Source organism: Chamaea fasciata, unplaced genomic scaffold, assembly GCF_029207755.1.
Source record: "Chamaea fasciata isolate MVZ Bird 193981 ecotype frontalis unplaced genomic scaffold, bChaFas1.0.hap1 SCAF_21, whole genome shotgun sequence".
In the NCBI taxonomy this organism is placed as follows: Eukaryota; Metazoa; Chordata; class Aves; order Passeriformes; family Sylviidae; genus Chamaea; species Chamaea fasciata.
The window spans coordinates 5,860,898-5,877,339 of record NW_027094106.1 but is presented as its reverse complement, the minus strand read 5'-3'; the positions used below and the strand labels follow the sequence as shown (position 1 = coordinate 5,877,339).

Genomic DNA, 16,442 nt, shown 5'->3' with positions numbered 1-16,442 from the left:
TTAATAAGAATTCGGTAAGGGTAATGAATTTTACAGTATAAAGGTCCATTAATATTTAAAAACATTAATCTAGAAGCTGTAAGGCACTCATATTTGACTAGAAATGCCATTATACACAGTTGTGTTTTACAAGCCACTTAAAGCTTGGCAACCACCCATTTATCTCAGTAAAAAAAAATGAGTTATCCCCACTCAGGTGCTGCTGAAGCAGCAACAACCCCCAGGAATTAGGGAAAAGTTCCCATGTAAATCAGCTTCCAGGGAGGCCTCACAGTGCCCTGCTTCAGGTTAACATTTCAGGTTAACATTTCCAATCTGCTGGCAAACAACATTGCCAAAACAAGGGAGGAGATCCCTTGCCGATAACCCTGGGAACACAGTGGAGGCTGTTTCTTCAGTGGCAGTGGTGATGTGAAACCTCCACAGTGGAAATATCTAAACTGGGACCTGAGTTTTTAAGTTCTCTTTGTAATCACTGATAATAATTTTATATTTGCTTGAAATCAAATGCCCTTACAAGACATTAGGAAATCCGTGTTTCTAGGCATTAAATAAAGGAAATCTCCCATTTTTATTTCTCAAAACTGGAGTTTAAATAAATTTAAACTTGCTTGCTGTGCAAGGTGCCTCTCAGCCAGAAGCACTTGGCCAGTGCTGAGTATTCCAAATCCAGGAGTAATTGAACTGGGCAGGCCTTGCCGCTGGAATAGGGCTTCTTATTCAGTATTTTACAAATTAATCTGATGGATTCAAAGATAGGAGGAGTGTCAAAACCTGACATTTTTCTCTAAGTGTAAAGATGAAACAGCTTCTGCATTTCAGTTGTTCAGCTGTGAACAGTGGCAAAGAAACCAGAGTAGTTTAACCAGAGAATAAATCAGATTTTCTTTTAACAACACCCATCTAGTTTTCCTAAGCAGAGCTGAATTTTGGATTCTGAAAGCAGCTGAATCAGGTGCACAGATGGCCCTGCAGAATAATGAAAGATTTGCTTACAACAAGGTTAATTTTCATCAAAATGCTTGTCCTTTTAGGAGCACATGCCAGGAGAAAAGCTGCCAACTCTGCTTTCTATTCTCTTGGAGCAGTTTCTCCAGTTTCCTGAAAGAGGATGTTCTTGGCACGCTCAGCTCCCAAGGCCATTCTTGCATTGACAACAATATTGTTGCTGAAATCAAATGGGTGATCTGGCCAGGATGGGTGACACCAGTCTAGATAAAACAGCTCAGGTTTATTTTGGGGCACAGAGAAAGGCAAAGCTGATATCAGATACTCAAATTCCAGTTAGCCTTGAAGATTAGAAGTTTGTTCACATCACATACATAGCCAATTTGAGAAAACTGTTAATTAGCAATGACTTCTTTTCAAGATGCATCAAAAATCAGCTGCCCAAGGGGGAAACAAAAACCAAGCTGTGATTTTTTATACACAGAATGTACTGTTTTACAACAGCACAAGGTGAAAGCTCATACTCACTTGGACAGAGAAACCCCCCCTGCTTTTCCAATCATCTCCTCGTGGTGCAGCACTGCCTGGTTCCACGGGATGTGCAGGAACTTGAGCAGAGTCCTCATCCACCTCTCAGGGTGCAGCACCAGCTGTTCATAGTGCACCAGCATGCACCTCTCAAAGCCCACCTCCATGCACTGGTTGTACATGGTTTCTATAGCCCTGTTCCACTTGGTCAGGCAGTCCCTGTAGCTGTTGAGGTCAAAGCCAGCTATGGTGACCTTCCTGGAGATCATGGAGTGCACAGAGGCACGGCCATCCCTCACCATCAGCAGGAATTTGGCGTTGGGGAAGATCCTGGCCAGGTAAGTCAAGGATTTCAAAGCGAAGGGATCCTTGTTACACAGGTAAGGGGCGGGCTCGCCGTGTTTGACAATGATCTCCAGGAGAAAGGCCTGCATGGCCGAATCCAGCACCTCGTCCGTGACCCCGGCCTCGTCCAGGCGGATTTTCTCCTTGCTGGACCTGGCCCACATCTGCTTCACGGCCAGGATCCTGGGGATCACCCTGGTCTCCTCCCCGCAGCGGATCTCGGGGTGCGCGTCCAGCATGGCGCGCATCAGCGTGGTGCCGCTGCGGGGCACGCCCCCGATGAAGATCAGGGGCATGTCCTTGCTGTAGGGCAGGCTCCTGTTGGTGCTGGCACTGGGGACTGTCCTCAGGGTGGCCCTGGAGCTGTCCCCTCGCGGGGGCTGCCCGTGCTGCTCCATGCGGTGGTGGCACTCCATGGCGTGCTGGCCCAGGTAGAACACGGTGGCCGAGCTGATCACCAGGCATGCCAGCAGCAGGTTCTGCTTCAGCTTCCCCACCATCTTGGGCAGCACAGAGACAGCTCCTACTCCAAAGTATCCTCTAGTTCACGTGCCATGGGAATCCTAATCCCAAAGAAATTAAGGTCTGGCAAGCAGAGAAAAAATTAAAAAATAAATAAATAAGAATTTCTTTACAATAAACCAACACAAATTCCAAGAGATGAGACAAGATTAAGTCTGAAACCCCAAAACACCCACAATAAAATCAAGGTTTCTCATTATTTCTTTTTCAGTTCAGCTTCATAAAATTGCATTATTCGAAAGTAATTTTCACTTCTACAGATGAGAAGGAAAAAGAAAATCAGATGATTTCTAGACGTGCAGAAGAGTCTGAACAAAACTTTTAGATAGAAAATAATTTCACAATCTGTCTGTTGAATTCCATTTCCAGGAAGGACTAAGAACATGCCATGTTTTATAGTGAATATCAGAGGATTGTATCAAACACTGGCTTACATAAATCTTTATTCTGCTGCTGGATGACCCCACCTGTACCTTTATTTTTCCTAATTTTAACAGTTAATGTGGAGACAACCATTTACCTGTGTTCTGTAGTTCACCTGCTCTGGGTTTTCAGATCAGGTGGGCTCAAAACTGACTCTTCTTCCCAAACCTCCAAGGCAATCAGTACTCTACTGGAATTTTTAAGGAAGAGCTGGAATAGTTCACTGAGCACTGGGAATCACAGATGCTTTTAATTGGGAGGAGCTCCAGGCACGGAGGTGCCGCCAACATTTTCAGTGATTGGCGTCCTGCAGGCTTTTCCATCTGTGTCAGCACTGCAGGACACAGCCCTGAGTGGAGAACATCCTTCTGCCTGCCCGCTGCTTCTCTGCAAAGCATTATCCACTTAACCTTTTCCTCCTAAAATCCACTTGGTAACTCAGACATTCCTGATTTTACCTGTTTTCTGGGAATGTGCAGGCAGGCAGGGGACAGAATTCCCACTGAAGGGAATTCCTCCCGCAGGAATCTGTCCCAGCAGTGGCTTTGCCTGGCAGGGGATCCAAGAGAAGGTTTTGCCCTTCACATTAACAAAGCTTATTCCAATCAACAGCTGTCACAATACTCCACTCAAATTCAGCTTTGAGTCTCTGTTACCAAAATTAAACTCAAATATAACTCCAAGATTAATTCCCTTCTTTTCCTGTGAAGTGGCCAGCACTCTCTGGCCAGAACACCACTCACGGGAACAATTCATCCTCTGTGACAAGTTTCACTCTACTCACACACCTCTCCTTGCTTTAACTGGACCTTAAATGTCTGAACATTAAACCCACCCCCCTCAAATTCCCAGAAATTGAAGTGGAGGTCATCTGAACCGAGCTCAAAAACAAAATAAATCATGCAGTTCATACTTCCATAGCACCAAAAGTCGAAGTTTCTCTTCTGAAAGATCCAGCATGCAGACATAACTTGAGATGAGGGAAGGGGAAATTGTTCTGCTTAAAAGTAACAGATAATACAGAATCTTTTTAAATTCTTTAGATACAGTAGCCACTGGAGAGAAGAGTTAACACAAGTGAAACAGCATTTCAGCACAGAACACACAAGCCCTACAAATATTTACACTTCCTACGATTCCTACCATTACTCAGTTTGAGTAAATTCTACAAAACCAGTTTCCTCCGGAAGAGAAAAAAAAAATCCTCCACAAAAACCTTCATCTTCCAAACTAAAACCTACTCCTTGAAGATACACCAACATTCCCCAAATGTAAAAGTTAGGTAGGTGACCACTGGAGAAAAGCATATCGAGATTTAATTTAAGATTTATATTAGAATATCAGTTCAAGCAAAATAAACTTTTAACAACAAAGCTGAAGAACTCTCAGTGTTGGAGGAAAGCTGGTGATTGAAGGCTGAAATCTTTAATTCACAGGTTGGGTAAAGCAAGTGATGACTCCCTCTGGGCACAATTCCAGCTGTGAATTCCAATTCATGCTGCAGACTGTGAGGAGGTTTCCTAAATCTCTGTGAGTATTGACTCACCTACACCACCAAAATCCCACCCACGTGACAAAACCCCCACAAACACTTTCATTTGATGCAGTAACTCGTTTTGGGAAGCTCAAAGCTGCCCAAGGCTGCAAGACCATAAAGAATCAGGATTTAATTATCCTACAACCTTCTGTCCTGTTTTTTAACCTGGAGCAATACCTGGAACATGCACTGCCATAAAGACCAAGGCTTTGTGTCACAAACAGCTCCTCTCCACAAATTAATTTCTTCTCCAAGCCAGCAAACTCCCTTCTGTGCCTGAAGTTCCAAGGAGAGTTCTTTGGGATAAGGATGACACATGGAAATTGCTGCCCTTCTGCAAACGAACCCCACCTTCCCCTCCTCCCCGTAAGTGCTCTGCAGCACATCTGTCAGCCTGAAGGATTATAAAAGTTATTATTGCTCTGTTGTTAACAGGAATTAAATTGACACAGCGTTACAAAATCACAGCAGGGCAATCAGCGAGCCCTGGGCAGCGTTTAAGCTGAGCTTTGAAATGTTGTGGGATTTTTAACCTGAGAAGAGCAAAGTGCCACTCACCTTACAAACACAGGCAGCTTTTATTGAAAATATCCCAAAACAAACCCCACAATCACCCAAACAAACACAGTCCCCTCACACAAAACACAAGCTGAGGAAGTTATAGAGGATTACAATGGTAGAGAGGCCCTTGGCAGCAAGTTTCAAATGCCAGGAAAAAAAAAAAAAAAAAAAAAGAATTCCCATAAAAATTTATGTGGTACTCAAAAAAAAAAACCAAAAAAGAATTAGGATCTACAAGTTTCATCACAAGACAGTGCAGCCAGGCAGAATTTTCTGTAAGTGAATTTTCTGCCCAGAAAAGTCAGGCCTATGAGTCAGCCTCAGATGATGTGAGCACAGCAAAGCTGACTGCCCTGCTTTGTTTCCTTCTGCACACACTTCATCCTCCTGCCCTCCCCTTCCACGCAGCAGGTCAAGACCTTCTTCCTCAAGTTCATCCAAAAAAATGTTGAAAATTTTTAGCTTAGTCAAGAGGCAACTCATCCATTTGTGTTTCATGCTCGAGCAGTTTGGGGTTTGTTGGTGTTTCAGCCACTCCCTGCGAGAGGAATAAAAAGATGCTCCATTCCCAGGCAGTGACAAGAGCTCAGACTTTCTCTGGAGGCTGCAAAGGGAGCTCCTCCCTTCTCCTGTTCTACCAGAGCTTTTCCAGGGCTAAACTGAGAGGGCACTGACTGTGCCATCATCCATCCCAAAATAAAACACAACCCCAAATAGACATAAAGCATTTTCCAGTGATTAACTTGTCCTCTGCTTCCATGGCCTGAACTCCTGGCTCAGATTCTGACCATCACACCAGAATCTCCTTCTAGGAAGGGCAGAAATTAGATTTTATGGGATTTGTTTTGTTCCTGATTTGTTCCAAGTGCAATGAACAACTTCCCCTTACAGTTCCCACTGCAGGAACTACAGGAAATGTGTTTTCACACATTTGCATTCCCTTGAAGTGAGGCTTTTCTGATGGGTTGGTTTAAATCTGAAGCTCTGAAAAACGTAAAGGGCCAGAGTTTGAGCTCAGCTCTTGTGGAGAACTTTGCTGGGAGGAAAGGTCACAGTCAGCTCTGTGTCAACAGGGCATGAGGCTCCACAGACATCCTCAAAACAAAAAGCCAAAAAAAAGAGCATTTTGTGCCAAAACAGAGGAGCAAGAAGAAGCAGGGGAAGAGTTCATACCATTGGAAAACTGTCTTTTCCCTCATGTCCTCCTACCAGGTTGTTGTGATTCCTTTTCCTCCTCAGGAGATCTGCTCAGTCCCTGATTCTCTGGGGCTGTGACAACACCCCCTCCCTGCCCAGGGCTTTGTGGAGCAGAGTCCAAAATACAGCCTGCAGAAACAGAAGATTCTGATGCACAGCCTGACTGCTACACCCAAAACTACCAAGGAAATTCATTTTACAGTGGCTAAATTGAATGGGAAAATATCTCAAAGTGCTGTTATCTATTGTCACTCTCTTCGAGAAGGAGAAATGAAAATGCTGTTAGGACTTTACAAAGTAAATGTCAACTCCATCAGTTTCTTCCCTCCGCTTCCTGCACCCTGCACTTTTTCTCTTAAAATAAATACTGGAGAGGCAGCAGATACTGGGAATTATCCAGAATCACCCTCAAAACAATACACATTTAGAAACTGAAGAGGTATTTCCTTAGAGGAACTTCTACCCTAAGCTCTTTCAGCACCCCTCAATGAAAGTCTAAGGAAGGAATCCCATAAAAGTTCTCCCTCAAGGAGCTGTTTGGCTGTGGTTGTTTCTGTGTGTTCACCACAGATGACTGCACGTGATAATGGCAGAGCACAAGACCAGGGAACAGCACTGAAATATCCACAAAATATCCACTGCCAGAGCCACCCAAGCCACCACAGCCTCATTTAGCAGATTGTTCCCTACAGAACTGGAGTATTCAGGAGGCGTTTTTATCCCTCTGCACAATCACCTTAATGATTCTCCCCAAGCTGGATCTGTGTTACCACAATTCAGGGTCAGGATCTGCACAAGGAAGCAGATCCCAACCAAAAATCTCAAAGCTAAAAATAAAAATCACCAAGTCTTGAGTTGCAAGTCCATCTTTAGCTATTTAAGCCTTCATGGACTTCAAACCCTGCAGCTGTTTGCCCCAGATTTCTCCTCCCATTAATCCTAGAGTTGTTTTTTTTTTTAAAAAAGGGATGATAAAACAGGAGCAATTTTTATTCACCTCCACAAAGCAACAAGGAGCCCACAAATAAAGAAGGAGTAAACCACCTGGCATGCAAACATCTGGAATGAAAGCCAGCTCCTGGAATGACAGAACAAAGTAGGACAAGATTAATACCAGGGAATGCAGATGGGAGAACAACTCTTCATGCTGCAGGAACCATGGAGATGTTGGTCACACATCTGCGTTCCTTGAACCTACATTTTTTGCCTGTTTGTTTTTAAATCTAAAGCCCTGAAAAATTTAAAACACCAAATTAACCTTCATTGGCACAGACTGCTGAAATCTGAAGTTTCCATATCAGGGAATACAACACACAACTATGTAATCATTTCATGATTTCTATTACAACCACATAATAAAGAGTAAAAACAAGATATGCTCATACTGCTGCATTTCCATTTTGTTACCCAAGCACTCAAAATTCAACACTTTCAAGTTTTTCAACATTTAAGGCCTCTAAAATCACTTTAAAAACCACATAATTAAAAAGTTCTGCTTCAAATGAAAGGAAATACCTTCATCCATTCTGCTCTGCTTACATCTATAACATATACAGCAAATTATCAGGATTTGCATAGACAATGGTCAAAAAAGAGTTACCAACATGCTCCTGGTTATGCAAGAACAAACAGTATTTGTTAAGTCCTACAGTTCCTGCTGGAGAACAATTCAACAAAAGGAATTTTACTGGCGACACGCAGAGGCTTCAAGTTCTCTAAAGTCATGCATAAAAGAAGAAAAAAGGGAAAAAGAGAGGAAAAACGTCACGCTGAGAGCAGATGAACTCCTGTTCTGTGCACTTCTCTGTGCGCTCCTCGGAGGGATTTCAGCACTCGGTTATACACTGAGGTGCTGCAGAGAATCAAACTCCTGAACAGCAGCAAAAACACCCAAATCCATAAAAAACTGCACGGCACATTCACAAAAAACCAAACGCAAACGGCAACGGCGGCAGCAAACCCACTCCCAGCAAAGCGACGGATTCACTCTCCTGCTATAAAACTGTAAAACTGTGAAACTATAAAACTGATGGGGCTTGGAACAAGCTGCTCTAGGGAAGGTGTCCCTGCCCGCGGAGGGAGATAATTGCTGGGCTCGCTTCCAGCCGAGCCATTCCAAACCCGCTCAAGGCACAAACCCGGCAAACCCAGCACCATCCCCGGGCACTCCCGGCCCTCCCCGACCCCGAACAAAGGCACCCGGAGCTGCGGCAGCCCCGGCCGTGAACTTCTCCCTCCCGCGGGGAAACTTTGCCGATTCCCCGGCTGGGCTCGGCCGCGGGGAGCAGCGCGCCCGCCCCCGGGCGCATCCTGGGCGGCACCGCGGGGCCGCCCAGCCCGCCGGGGACCCGCCGGGGACCCACCCGCTCCTCCGCCGCCTCAGGCCGCGGCTCCCCCGGCCCTGAGCACGGCAGGGCGGCGGGCGGGGCCGGGCGGGGCACGGGGAGCGGCGGGCACGGAGCCGCCCCGGGGCCGCCTCAGGTGCGCGGCGGGCGCGGCCCCTCCCTCACCTGCGCTGCTGCTGCTGCTGCTGCTGCCGCCGCCCCCGCGCCGGGCTGGAGCCGCGCAGCAGCGGCACGGCCGCCCCTCGGCCGGCGCGGCTCCGCTCGGGCAGCATGGCAGTGGGCAGGGAGCGGGATGAGGAGCGGGACGAGGAGCGGGAACGGCACCGGGAACGGCACCGGGAACGGCACCGGGAACGGCACCGGGAACGGCACCGGGAGCGGCCCCGCCGCCGCCTCCCCTCAGCCGCGCGGCTGCGGCTGCCATGGAAATCACAACCACGCCCTGATTGGTCGCGGGCCTCGATGTGTCGCGGGCCGTCATTGGGTGGCCGCCGGTGATTGGCATCGGGAGGGGGCGCGGCCTCGGCGGTGTCCCCGCCCCTCCCCGCACATCTGGCGCGCACATCTGGGCGGCGGCGCCGCGCGAGCGTCTGGAGCGGGGACACCCCACGTGCGCCAGCGTCTGGCCAGATGTGCCCGGCAGATGTTGGCGGCCGGCAGCCCCGCACAGTTCGCACGCCCCCCTCTCCCTCTTTGTTAACCGAAAATTATTCTTGAATATTCCACAGACAAAACTCTGTCCCCAGTTCTGCCCCCCCGGCTTGGCTTTCACAGGGGAAACCACCCCAAACGCACAGCTCGGCTGAACTGGGCGAGCGGTGGAAGTGCAGCGCTCCAGCTGTGCCGTGAATGGAGAGAAGCTCGGAAGGCGTTGAGAGGCAGGCGGTGCTGACAGCCCGGCTCAGGTGTTCCCTGGGGTCACACACCTGCTCTGCAGCACACGGGAAGCTCCAGCCATGTGCCCACCACGTGTGCAACTGGGAAAACATCTGGAACAGCGTCAGGCTGGAGCACGAGCCGGAGCCTGCGGCAGCTGCTGGCAAAAATCCCGACTCTAACCCACGGCTGGGTGAAGCGGCCAGGAAAGGAGTGAGGGTGACTCTGTCCCTGGAGGTGCAGCTTTATAAGGAAATTCACATCTCTAGATTAACTCACCTCTTTAAAAGTGTGGCCTGAGGCCATCCGACCCCTTCACTCCCAGTGGTCCTCGGGGAAAGCCAGGTTTAGCTCCTCAAGAGCAGGAAAACTCCTTGAGTTGGACTCGCTGAGGGTAACACAGCGATATGCAAAAGCTAAATCCAACTGAAAACACGTTTCTTCTTCACGAACAGCAGCCCAGATGCTGACAAACAGCCTGCAGAGATGTCAGTGCTGCTGCAGCGTCACAGCAAAGGGAACAATCCCACAGGACATTCCCCACATTTGTGCTGCCTGCCAAGTGAAGGGGGAAAAATCAGCCAAAGGGTTTCAACACCCCAAAATTCAGCCTGGGAAAAGGCACAGTGAGAGTGGACAAGCATTTCTCTCCAGAGGTGAATGCGGCTCAGCTCAGGTGCATTTTATTTGCTAAGAAAGCCAATATTTGCCATGCAAGCAGATACCTATGTCCATGACAGGGACAATTATTTTCATTCTCTGAAAAGCTGTGCCCTGGAAGGACTGAATTTCCAGAGTACCCAGCACTTGAAAGGCTTTTAAATGTGCTCAGAGAGCTGCTGGGAGCCCAGAGAAACCCACAACTCCTTTCAAAGGTGGCAAAATCCCTTTCAAATCTCTTTTCCCTGACAGCTATTGATGAGGAATAAATGTCCTTTGCTCCCAAATGCAGACGGATTTGAAGCAACGATTTCGAGATGAAACAATCTGTCTCCTGTTTCCAGTAACTTTGCCCCGATCCATTAAACAGCACTTTTCAGATGGCTTTATTGGTTTTTCTTTTATGGCTTTCACTGTGACTCACACACAGATTGTCCCTTTTAAAGCCATCCAATCAAACGGTGCCTCCGGGCTGGGGGAAACGCCGTTCTCCGAGGGAAAAGGGGGGAAAAAACAGCGCTGCAGGATGGAGCAGATGGAAATCCGGGATGCAGAGGCTGCCTCACGCTGGGCTCTGCTTTAATCAATGCTCACCCGGCAGGCAGAGATCAAATAACCCAACAAATATTGCACAAATATTGCACCAAGTGACGGCTGGGGGCAGAAAAACACCCCGAGAAGGGGCAGCTGGGACATCTGCATCGGCCTGTCCCTGTTCTGTTCCAAGATGTTGGGAATGATTCCCCTGGCTGGGTTCAGCAGGGAGAAAGGATGAGCCCAGGGGCAAAGGTGCAGCTCAGGGGGAGCAGGACAGTGCTGCAGGGTCACAATCTGGGCTTTGCTGGGCTCTGAGAGGAGCAGCAGTGGGCGCTGGTGGCTGTTTTTCCTCGTTTTACACTGTTTTCCCTGTTTTCCCTCATCTCTGTCACGGCTTATGGTTGCTGCCATGCTCTCAGCTCCAGCTGTGCCTGGGATTGCCGGCGGGAGGAGGAGGAAGGAGCATCCCTGAGCTCTGGTGCTATTAAGGAGCTTAAATGACGCCTTTTTCTCCATCTCCCTTCCAGATGTGAGGCACAGCCCCGACAGGACTTTTCCTGCACGTGGCAGAGCCCAGCTGGATGTCAGGGCAGGGCAGGGCAGGAGCCAGGCACACCCTGCACAGCCTCGGGCAGCTCACACTGTGCCAGCCCCAGCCGCAGGGACAGGTTTTGCTGCCTGGCACCAACGCAGGGCCCTCCTGGGGAGCAGCATCTCTGCTGCCACATCAGCCGAGCTGCTGAGCCAGCAAAGGCCCCAGCCCTGCTGCCCTGACCTCTGCTAGCTGCACTCTGGCATATTCACTGGCCAAAATGAGGCTTTTCTTTTCCCCTCCCTCCCTGCACTCCCAATCCAACGCTCTTCCTGCCATCAGCTCCACTCCAAAAGTATCTCTGAATTCAAGTCCAGTGTGATATTTAAAAGCTTTGCTACTCCAGATAGGCTGGCCCTCATCCAGGAGCATTTTACCTTAATTCCACCTCCCAATCCCAAGAATGTAGAGAATTTCCCCCTGGCTCTGTCCAGCTCATTCCAGCAGCCCCGGAGCAGGGATTGCCAGAACTGTTAAATACCATTCGCGACTCTTTTTCCTCGAAAACCTCAGCAGCAATGGCACGGCCCCATTTTCTGTCTCACACTAGAAGGATCTCTGATCTCTCCTTCATGGAGAAGCTGCTGCTGGAGGAGGTTCAGTGCTTGTGGTTTTCATATCTGGAGTCACTAAAGGGTGTTTGGAAAGGCAGGGAGGGGTGAGTGGCTCCAAAAAATATCTGTTACCTCTGCTGTAGAAGTCTGGAGCCTTCAGAGAAGAAACTGAAGGGAGGGATTTGGAGGATAGGATAAAGCACACACAAAGCAGCAGGGTTGGATTTCAGCTTGTCCTGTGGAAGTTCATTTGGCTTTTGGGTAAAATTCCAAAATCCCAAGCCCCGTGTGCCCTGTGCTGGGCACCCTTCCCTCTCCCTACAGCCCCAAGAGCTTCCTTGGCTGTGTCAGGGATGTGCTGAGCCAAGGCTGTTATCTGGGCATTCATGGATAGGAACAAAACCTCGGGAAAAACAATGGGATTGGCACCTTCCTGCCAAAGGGAAACTGCCAATTATTCCATCAGCACAGCCCTGATGCCCTCAGAGGATCCCAGGGCAGGATCCCTCTCCACATCCCAGCTCTGAGATGCCCTTGGGCTGAGGGTGATCCCAAAGCCCAGAAGCAGGGACAGGGAATGGGAACACCCCCCACTGCTGGCTGCAGGATGGGGGCAGCTGGCACCCAGCACCACAGATGGACCCCAGCAGTGTCTGCAAGGGCAGGCTGAGCCAAAAAACCCCAACCTGGACATTCAGGGAAGACTTCAAATTCCCAGAGCAGGAGAAAATCCAAGGACCGTGTTGACAAGTCTTTGAGTTTAGGGGAAACAGGCCCCACAAGACATGAAGCTGATGACATTTTGCTGCATCCCAGGAGAATCAGATGTTCCTGCAGTCAGATCCTGCCTTGAGCCAAACACAGATGAATTTAGGAGCAGAGCAAACCTATCAGCCACACAAACAGCCAGGACATTGGTTCACTTGGAAGGATGTCCGTGTCTGGCTCAGCTTTTCCCAGAGGAACACTCATTTTTATTGCTTTTCCCTGCTGCTGAGATTTTTCTGGCCCTCGTGTAGCAATGGCAGTGCCCGTGCAGAGCCTGCCCTTGGCAGGGCAAGGTTTGTCCAAAGCCACCCAAACTGAGCCATGGGAACCCCTGTGGGAGCAGAAATGCCATTCCCAGTGTTTGCCAGCAAAACCCCTCAGCTGCCAGCACAGGGATCCCCCAAATCTGCATCAGCATCACCCTCGTGCAAACGTGACAGCATCGTCCCCTCCAGCTTTTCCCTGGATTCCCTGGCAGGGATCCCTGGCTCCTGCAGGGTTTGGACTCATCCTGCTCCATCACTGAGCAGGCTTTTCCTGCTGCAAGCACCACTGCAGAAGGATTTAAACTTCATTTAAAAATGAAGTCCAAGAACATGGATTTCATTTTTACAATCTGACCTCCACCTGCTTGTGGCTCGGAGAGGATCAAGGTGATTTTTGTTCTGACCCCAAAAGCAGCATTTTCTAATAAACAGCTCCATGTTCCCCACCTCTGCCTGATCCCTGCTGGTTTCTAGATGGGACAGCTACCAACTGACTTTGCCACGTGTCTGGAGAAATAATTATGGGGGTAGGAGCATCCCCATGCTGCCCTCATCACAGGAGAGGCATTTTAGCCATCGCACGGATTTATTTCACAGGAAGCCTTTTTCCCTCAGCTGCAGGAGCCCCTGGAGGTGCAGATCTTTGGGATTTTCCAGCTGGTAGGAAGTCCAATAAATACAGAAGGAGCTGTTTTTCCAGCCATAGGCATCTCCCCGTGTCCTTGGCTTGCAGACAGCTGCTGATGTGGCACGAGGACGTGTGCGGGAGGAGAGAGCTCATCTCCGGCACGGGGACATCCCAGAATAACCCATTGCCTAATTCCTTCCCCTTCTTTAGGTTTTCCAGAAGGAAAAAATTTCCCCTAAAAACCCCAAATCAGTATCACAGAGACTGGCTAAGCTAGAGTTTTTATAAAGTCTCCACTGAAGGCTTTGCGTGATGCTCTCAGCTGACCCTTAAAAGAAGAGGGATTTCTTATTTCTTGTCCCATGAGGTTTAAATGGATGAAAATTCCCAGCGATTGGCCAGATCAAGGCCAGAGATTGTAAAGCTTTAGCACACAGGCCTCCTAACGAGATAAATATCCACCAGCTCGTTAATAAAGAGATCATCAAGGAATGATCTCGTCTCCACGTGGAAAATGGCACAAGGAAGTGAGAGCAGCTCACAAACCCCAGCATCTAAAAAATAAAATAAAACTCCCCACTGCCAAAGACACAGGATCAAACCTCTGAGGGAAGGTCATTAATGCTGCTGATGGGATGGTGCCCACAAAGGGCAGAACCCCCCAGCCAACACCTGCTGCTGCTCCTAAAGCCACATAAAAAACTCCCTGCACTCCTGTAGGCAGCAAGAAGCTTTTGCCCTTACATCAGAGCTTTGGATCCCAAAAACTTGGTTCCTTTAGGCAGAAATCCTTGCCTTGCCCTTCAGGCAGCCTCTGGCTAAGCTGGGATGGATGGAAAGCAGCTGGATTTAGTGTTTTGGGGGTTTTTGGGGGGTTTTTTGGGGATTTTTTTTTTTTTTTTGTGGAAGCATCCAGCAAGGACAACACCACCAAACCGTGGGGGATCTGGATCTGCCACCCCAATTCAGCCCTGTCCTGTTCATCTGCGCAAGGGCACGACAGACTCATCCTGCTTTGCCCAAAATCCATTTTTATATCCATAATCTCCACAGAAAATGCTCTGGAAAAGGCTCTCCAGGGAAGGGAGCTCATCAGAGTTCAAGGGGCATCTGGATCCTCCTACTCACACGGATAACTTTAGGTAGGGGTGAAGAGCAGGGAATTGAACTCAGTGATCCTTAGGGATCCCTTTAAACTCCATCATTCAATGATTCTATAAACACACACATAAATAACTCTGAATCTAAATCTAATAAAAATTCTGCCCCAGAGCAACTGCAAACAAAGCTCAGGGGTCAAGAGAAACTCAGGAGCCACCCCAGAGCCAGCAAACCTGGCTGGAGGAGGGGCAGGCACAGCCCCTCCACCACTTGCCCTGTGATTAAAACTCCCAAATTGTCCCCAACGCACCTTTCGGAGCCTCAGCCAGGACGCAGCTCCTGCAGGGACTGAGAAAATGTGACTGTGGGATCAACCCTCATGAATGCATTTGGGGAACCCTGCCAGTGCCTGTATCTGATTTCTTGCCTCAGCTCCAGCCAGCTTTAATGCAACATCAGCTTGGAAGCTGTAAAACATCAGACAAACAATGTAAACCAATGCAAGCAGCAAGATTTAACAGGAAACAGGCTGTGCTCTTCGTTTTCTGGATGGGAGAGCAGCTGGCTGGGGCAGGGATGATCCCATCCAAAACTCCTCACACCCATTTGCTGATTTGCAAGAGAAAAAAAGGGGGCTGAAGGCTGATTTCATGGGGGGGACGTTGGTGTAAATCATCTGTTTGTGGCTTCAAATGGGCCACGAGGCAGAAAAGTCACAAAAAGAGACAGATAAAATATTATTCAACTAAAAGCCTGGAGAAAAAAAAACGAGTAGCAGGAGAAATGTGATGCCTGGAGATGCTGGGATTTCCTGCTTTTGGAAGGATTGGCAGTGGCATCACGGGAGGAATAAATGTCTGTGCCCTGGAGCTGGAAATAGCTGCACTTAACACCTCTTTGGGGGAATTGAAGGCTGGCAGAAAGCTCCAGGAGGAATCTTCTCCTGCCAGCCCTGGCCAGTGCTGAGCTCACCAATGGCACCCGGAGCATGGATCCCGTGAGGCTCCAAACAACACCAGGGATAAAGCCAAAACCTGTTGGTGGGAAGGCTGGGAGCCAAGGGATGAGTGTGCAGGACAAGCCCTGAGATGGTCATCGGGATCAGCCCATCTGATCTAATCCCTAAATCCACTAAAATCCATTCCCACCCCTTCCCCACCTCCCTATTCCCACTGCAGCAGCCTGCTCCATGGATATCCCACGGGATAACGCTGCTGAACATCCTCACAGCCCCCAAATTCCAGCCTCACCTGGCCTTCCACTGCCATGGATCCCACCCAGCTCCTGGCAGGGCATCCTGCTCCTCCCCAAAATCCAACCCCAACTCACAGCACCGCTGGATTTCATCTTTTTGGCTCCACCAGGCGATTCCAGGCAGATCCTGCCCTTCCCACCACATCCACTGACCCCACAGGGATCAGTAGTGCTGGGAGAAGGGCTCAGCCTGATTTCCAGCAGCACAGGAGGATCTCTGCCCAAGCAGAGGCAGCTCAGGACACTCTTTGGGATTTTTGAGGATCTCCTCCCACCAGCTACTTTTCCTTCCACGGATCCCACCCAGCTCCTGGAACAGCATCCCAATCCTCCCCAAAATCTGATCCCAACTCACTGCACTGCTGGAATTCATCTTCTTAGGCTCCACCAGGTGATTCTGGGCAGATCCCACCACATCCACTGACCCCACAAGTGCTGGGAGAAGGGCTCAGCCTGATTTCCAGCAGCTCAGGATGATCTCTGCCCAAGCAGAGGCAGCTCGGGACACGCTTTGGGATTTTGGGGATCTCTCCCCACCAGCTGCTTTTCCTTCCCCACCCACTTTTATAGGAGCCTGCTGGCTCCCATTGGCTCGGGACACCCTTTTTATAGCAGCCACTCTGCCCCATTTCAATTGCATTCAGTAATTCCTCAGCTCATTGTCCTGCAGAGATTAGTTACACATAAGCATATTTGAATGATTAACTCCTGGGCTCCGCTGAGGCCCCAGTAGAAAATGCTAAATCCAAAAGGCTCCCTCCGACTCTCCCTGCCTCACCACTGCTCCCAAAATATTGTGG

General features: G+C 49.2%; 1 protein-coding gene across 5 annotated transcripts in view; it reads right to left on the bottom strand.

Annotated features, from left to right (window-relative positions):
* TPST1 (tyrosylprotein sulfotransferase 1) overlaps nucleotides 1-16,165 on the bottom strand; it is a 28,161-nt gene extending 11,996 nt beyond the window's left edge. Inside the window, exons 1-2 of one of the 5 annotated variants that reach the window (XM_066201913.1) lie at nucleotides 15,998-16,165; nucleotides 1,477-2,406 (exon numbers count right to left, since the gene is read on the bottom strand). In XM_066201913.1, coding sequence (XP_066058010.1) covers nucleotides 1,477-2,321 — 845 coding nt within the window. In that variant the 5' untranslated portion in view covers nucleotides 2,322-2,406; nucleotides 15,998-16,165. Of the gene's footprint in view, nucleotides 1-1,476; nucleotides 2,584-7,058; nucleotides 7,197-8,571; nucleotides 8,791-15,997 lie in introns of those variants that run through there. The other 4 variants (XM_066201912.1, XM_066201911.1, XM_066201914.1 and 1 more) reach the window with 4 other exon arrangements.
* Nucleotides 16,166-16,442: the final 277 nt, after the last annotated feature.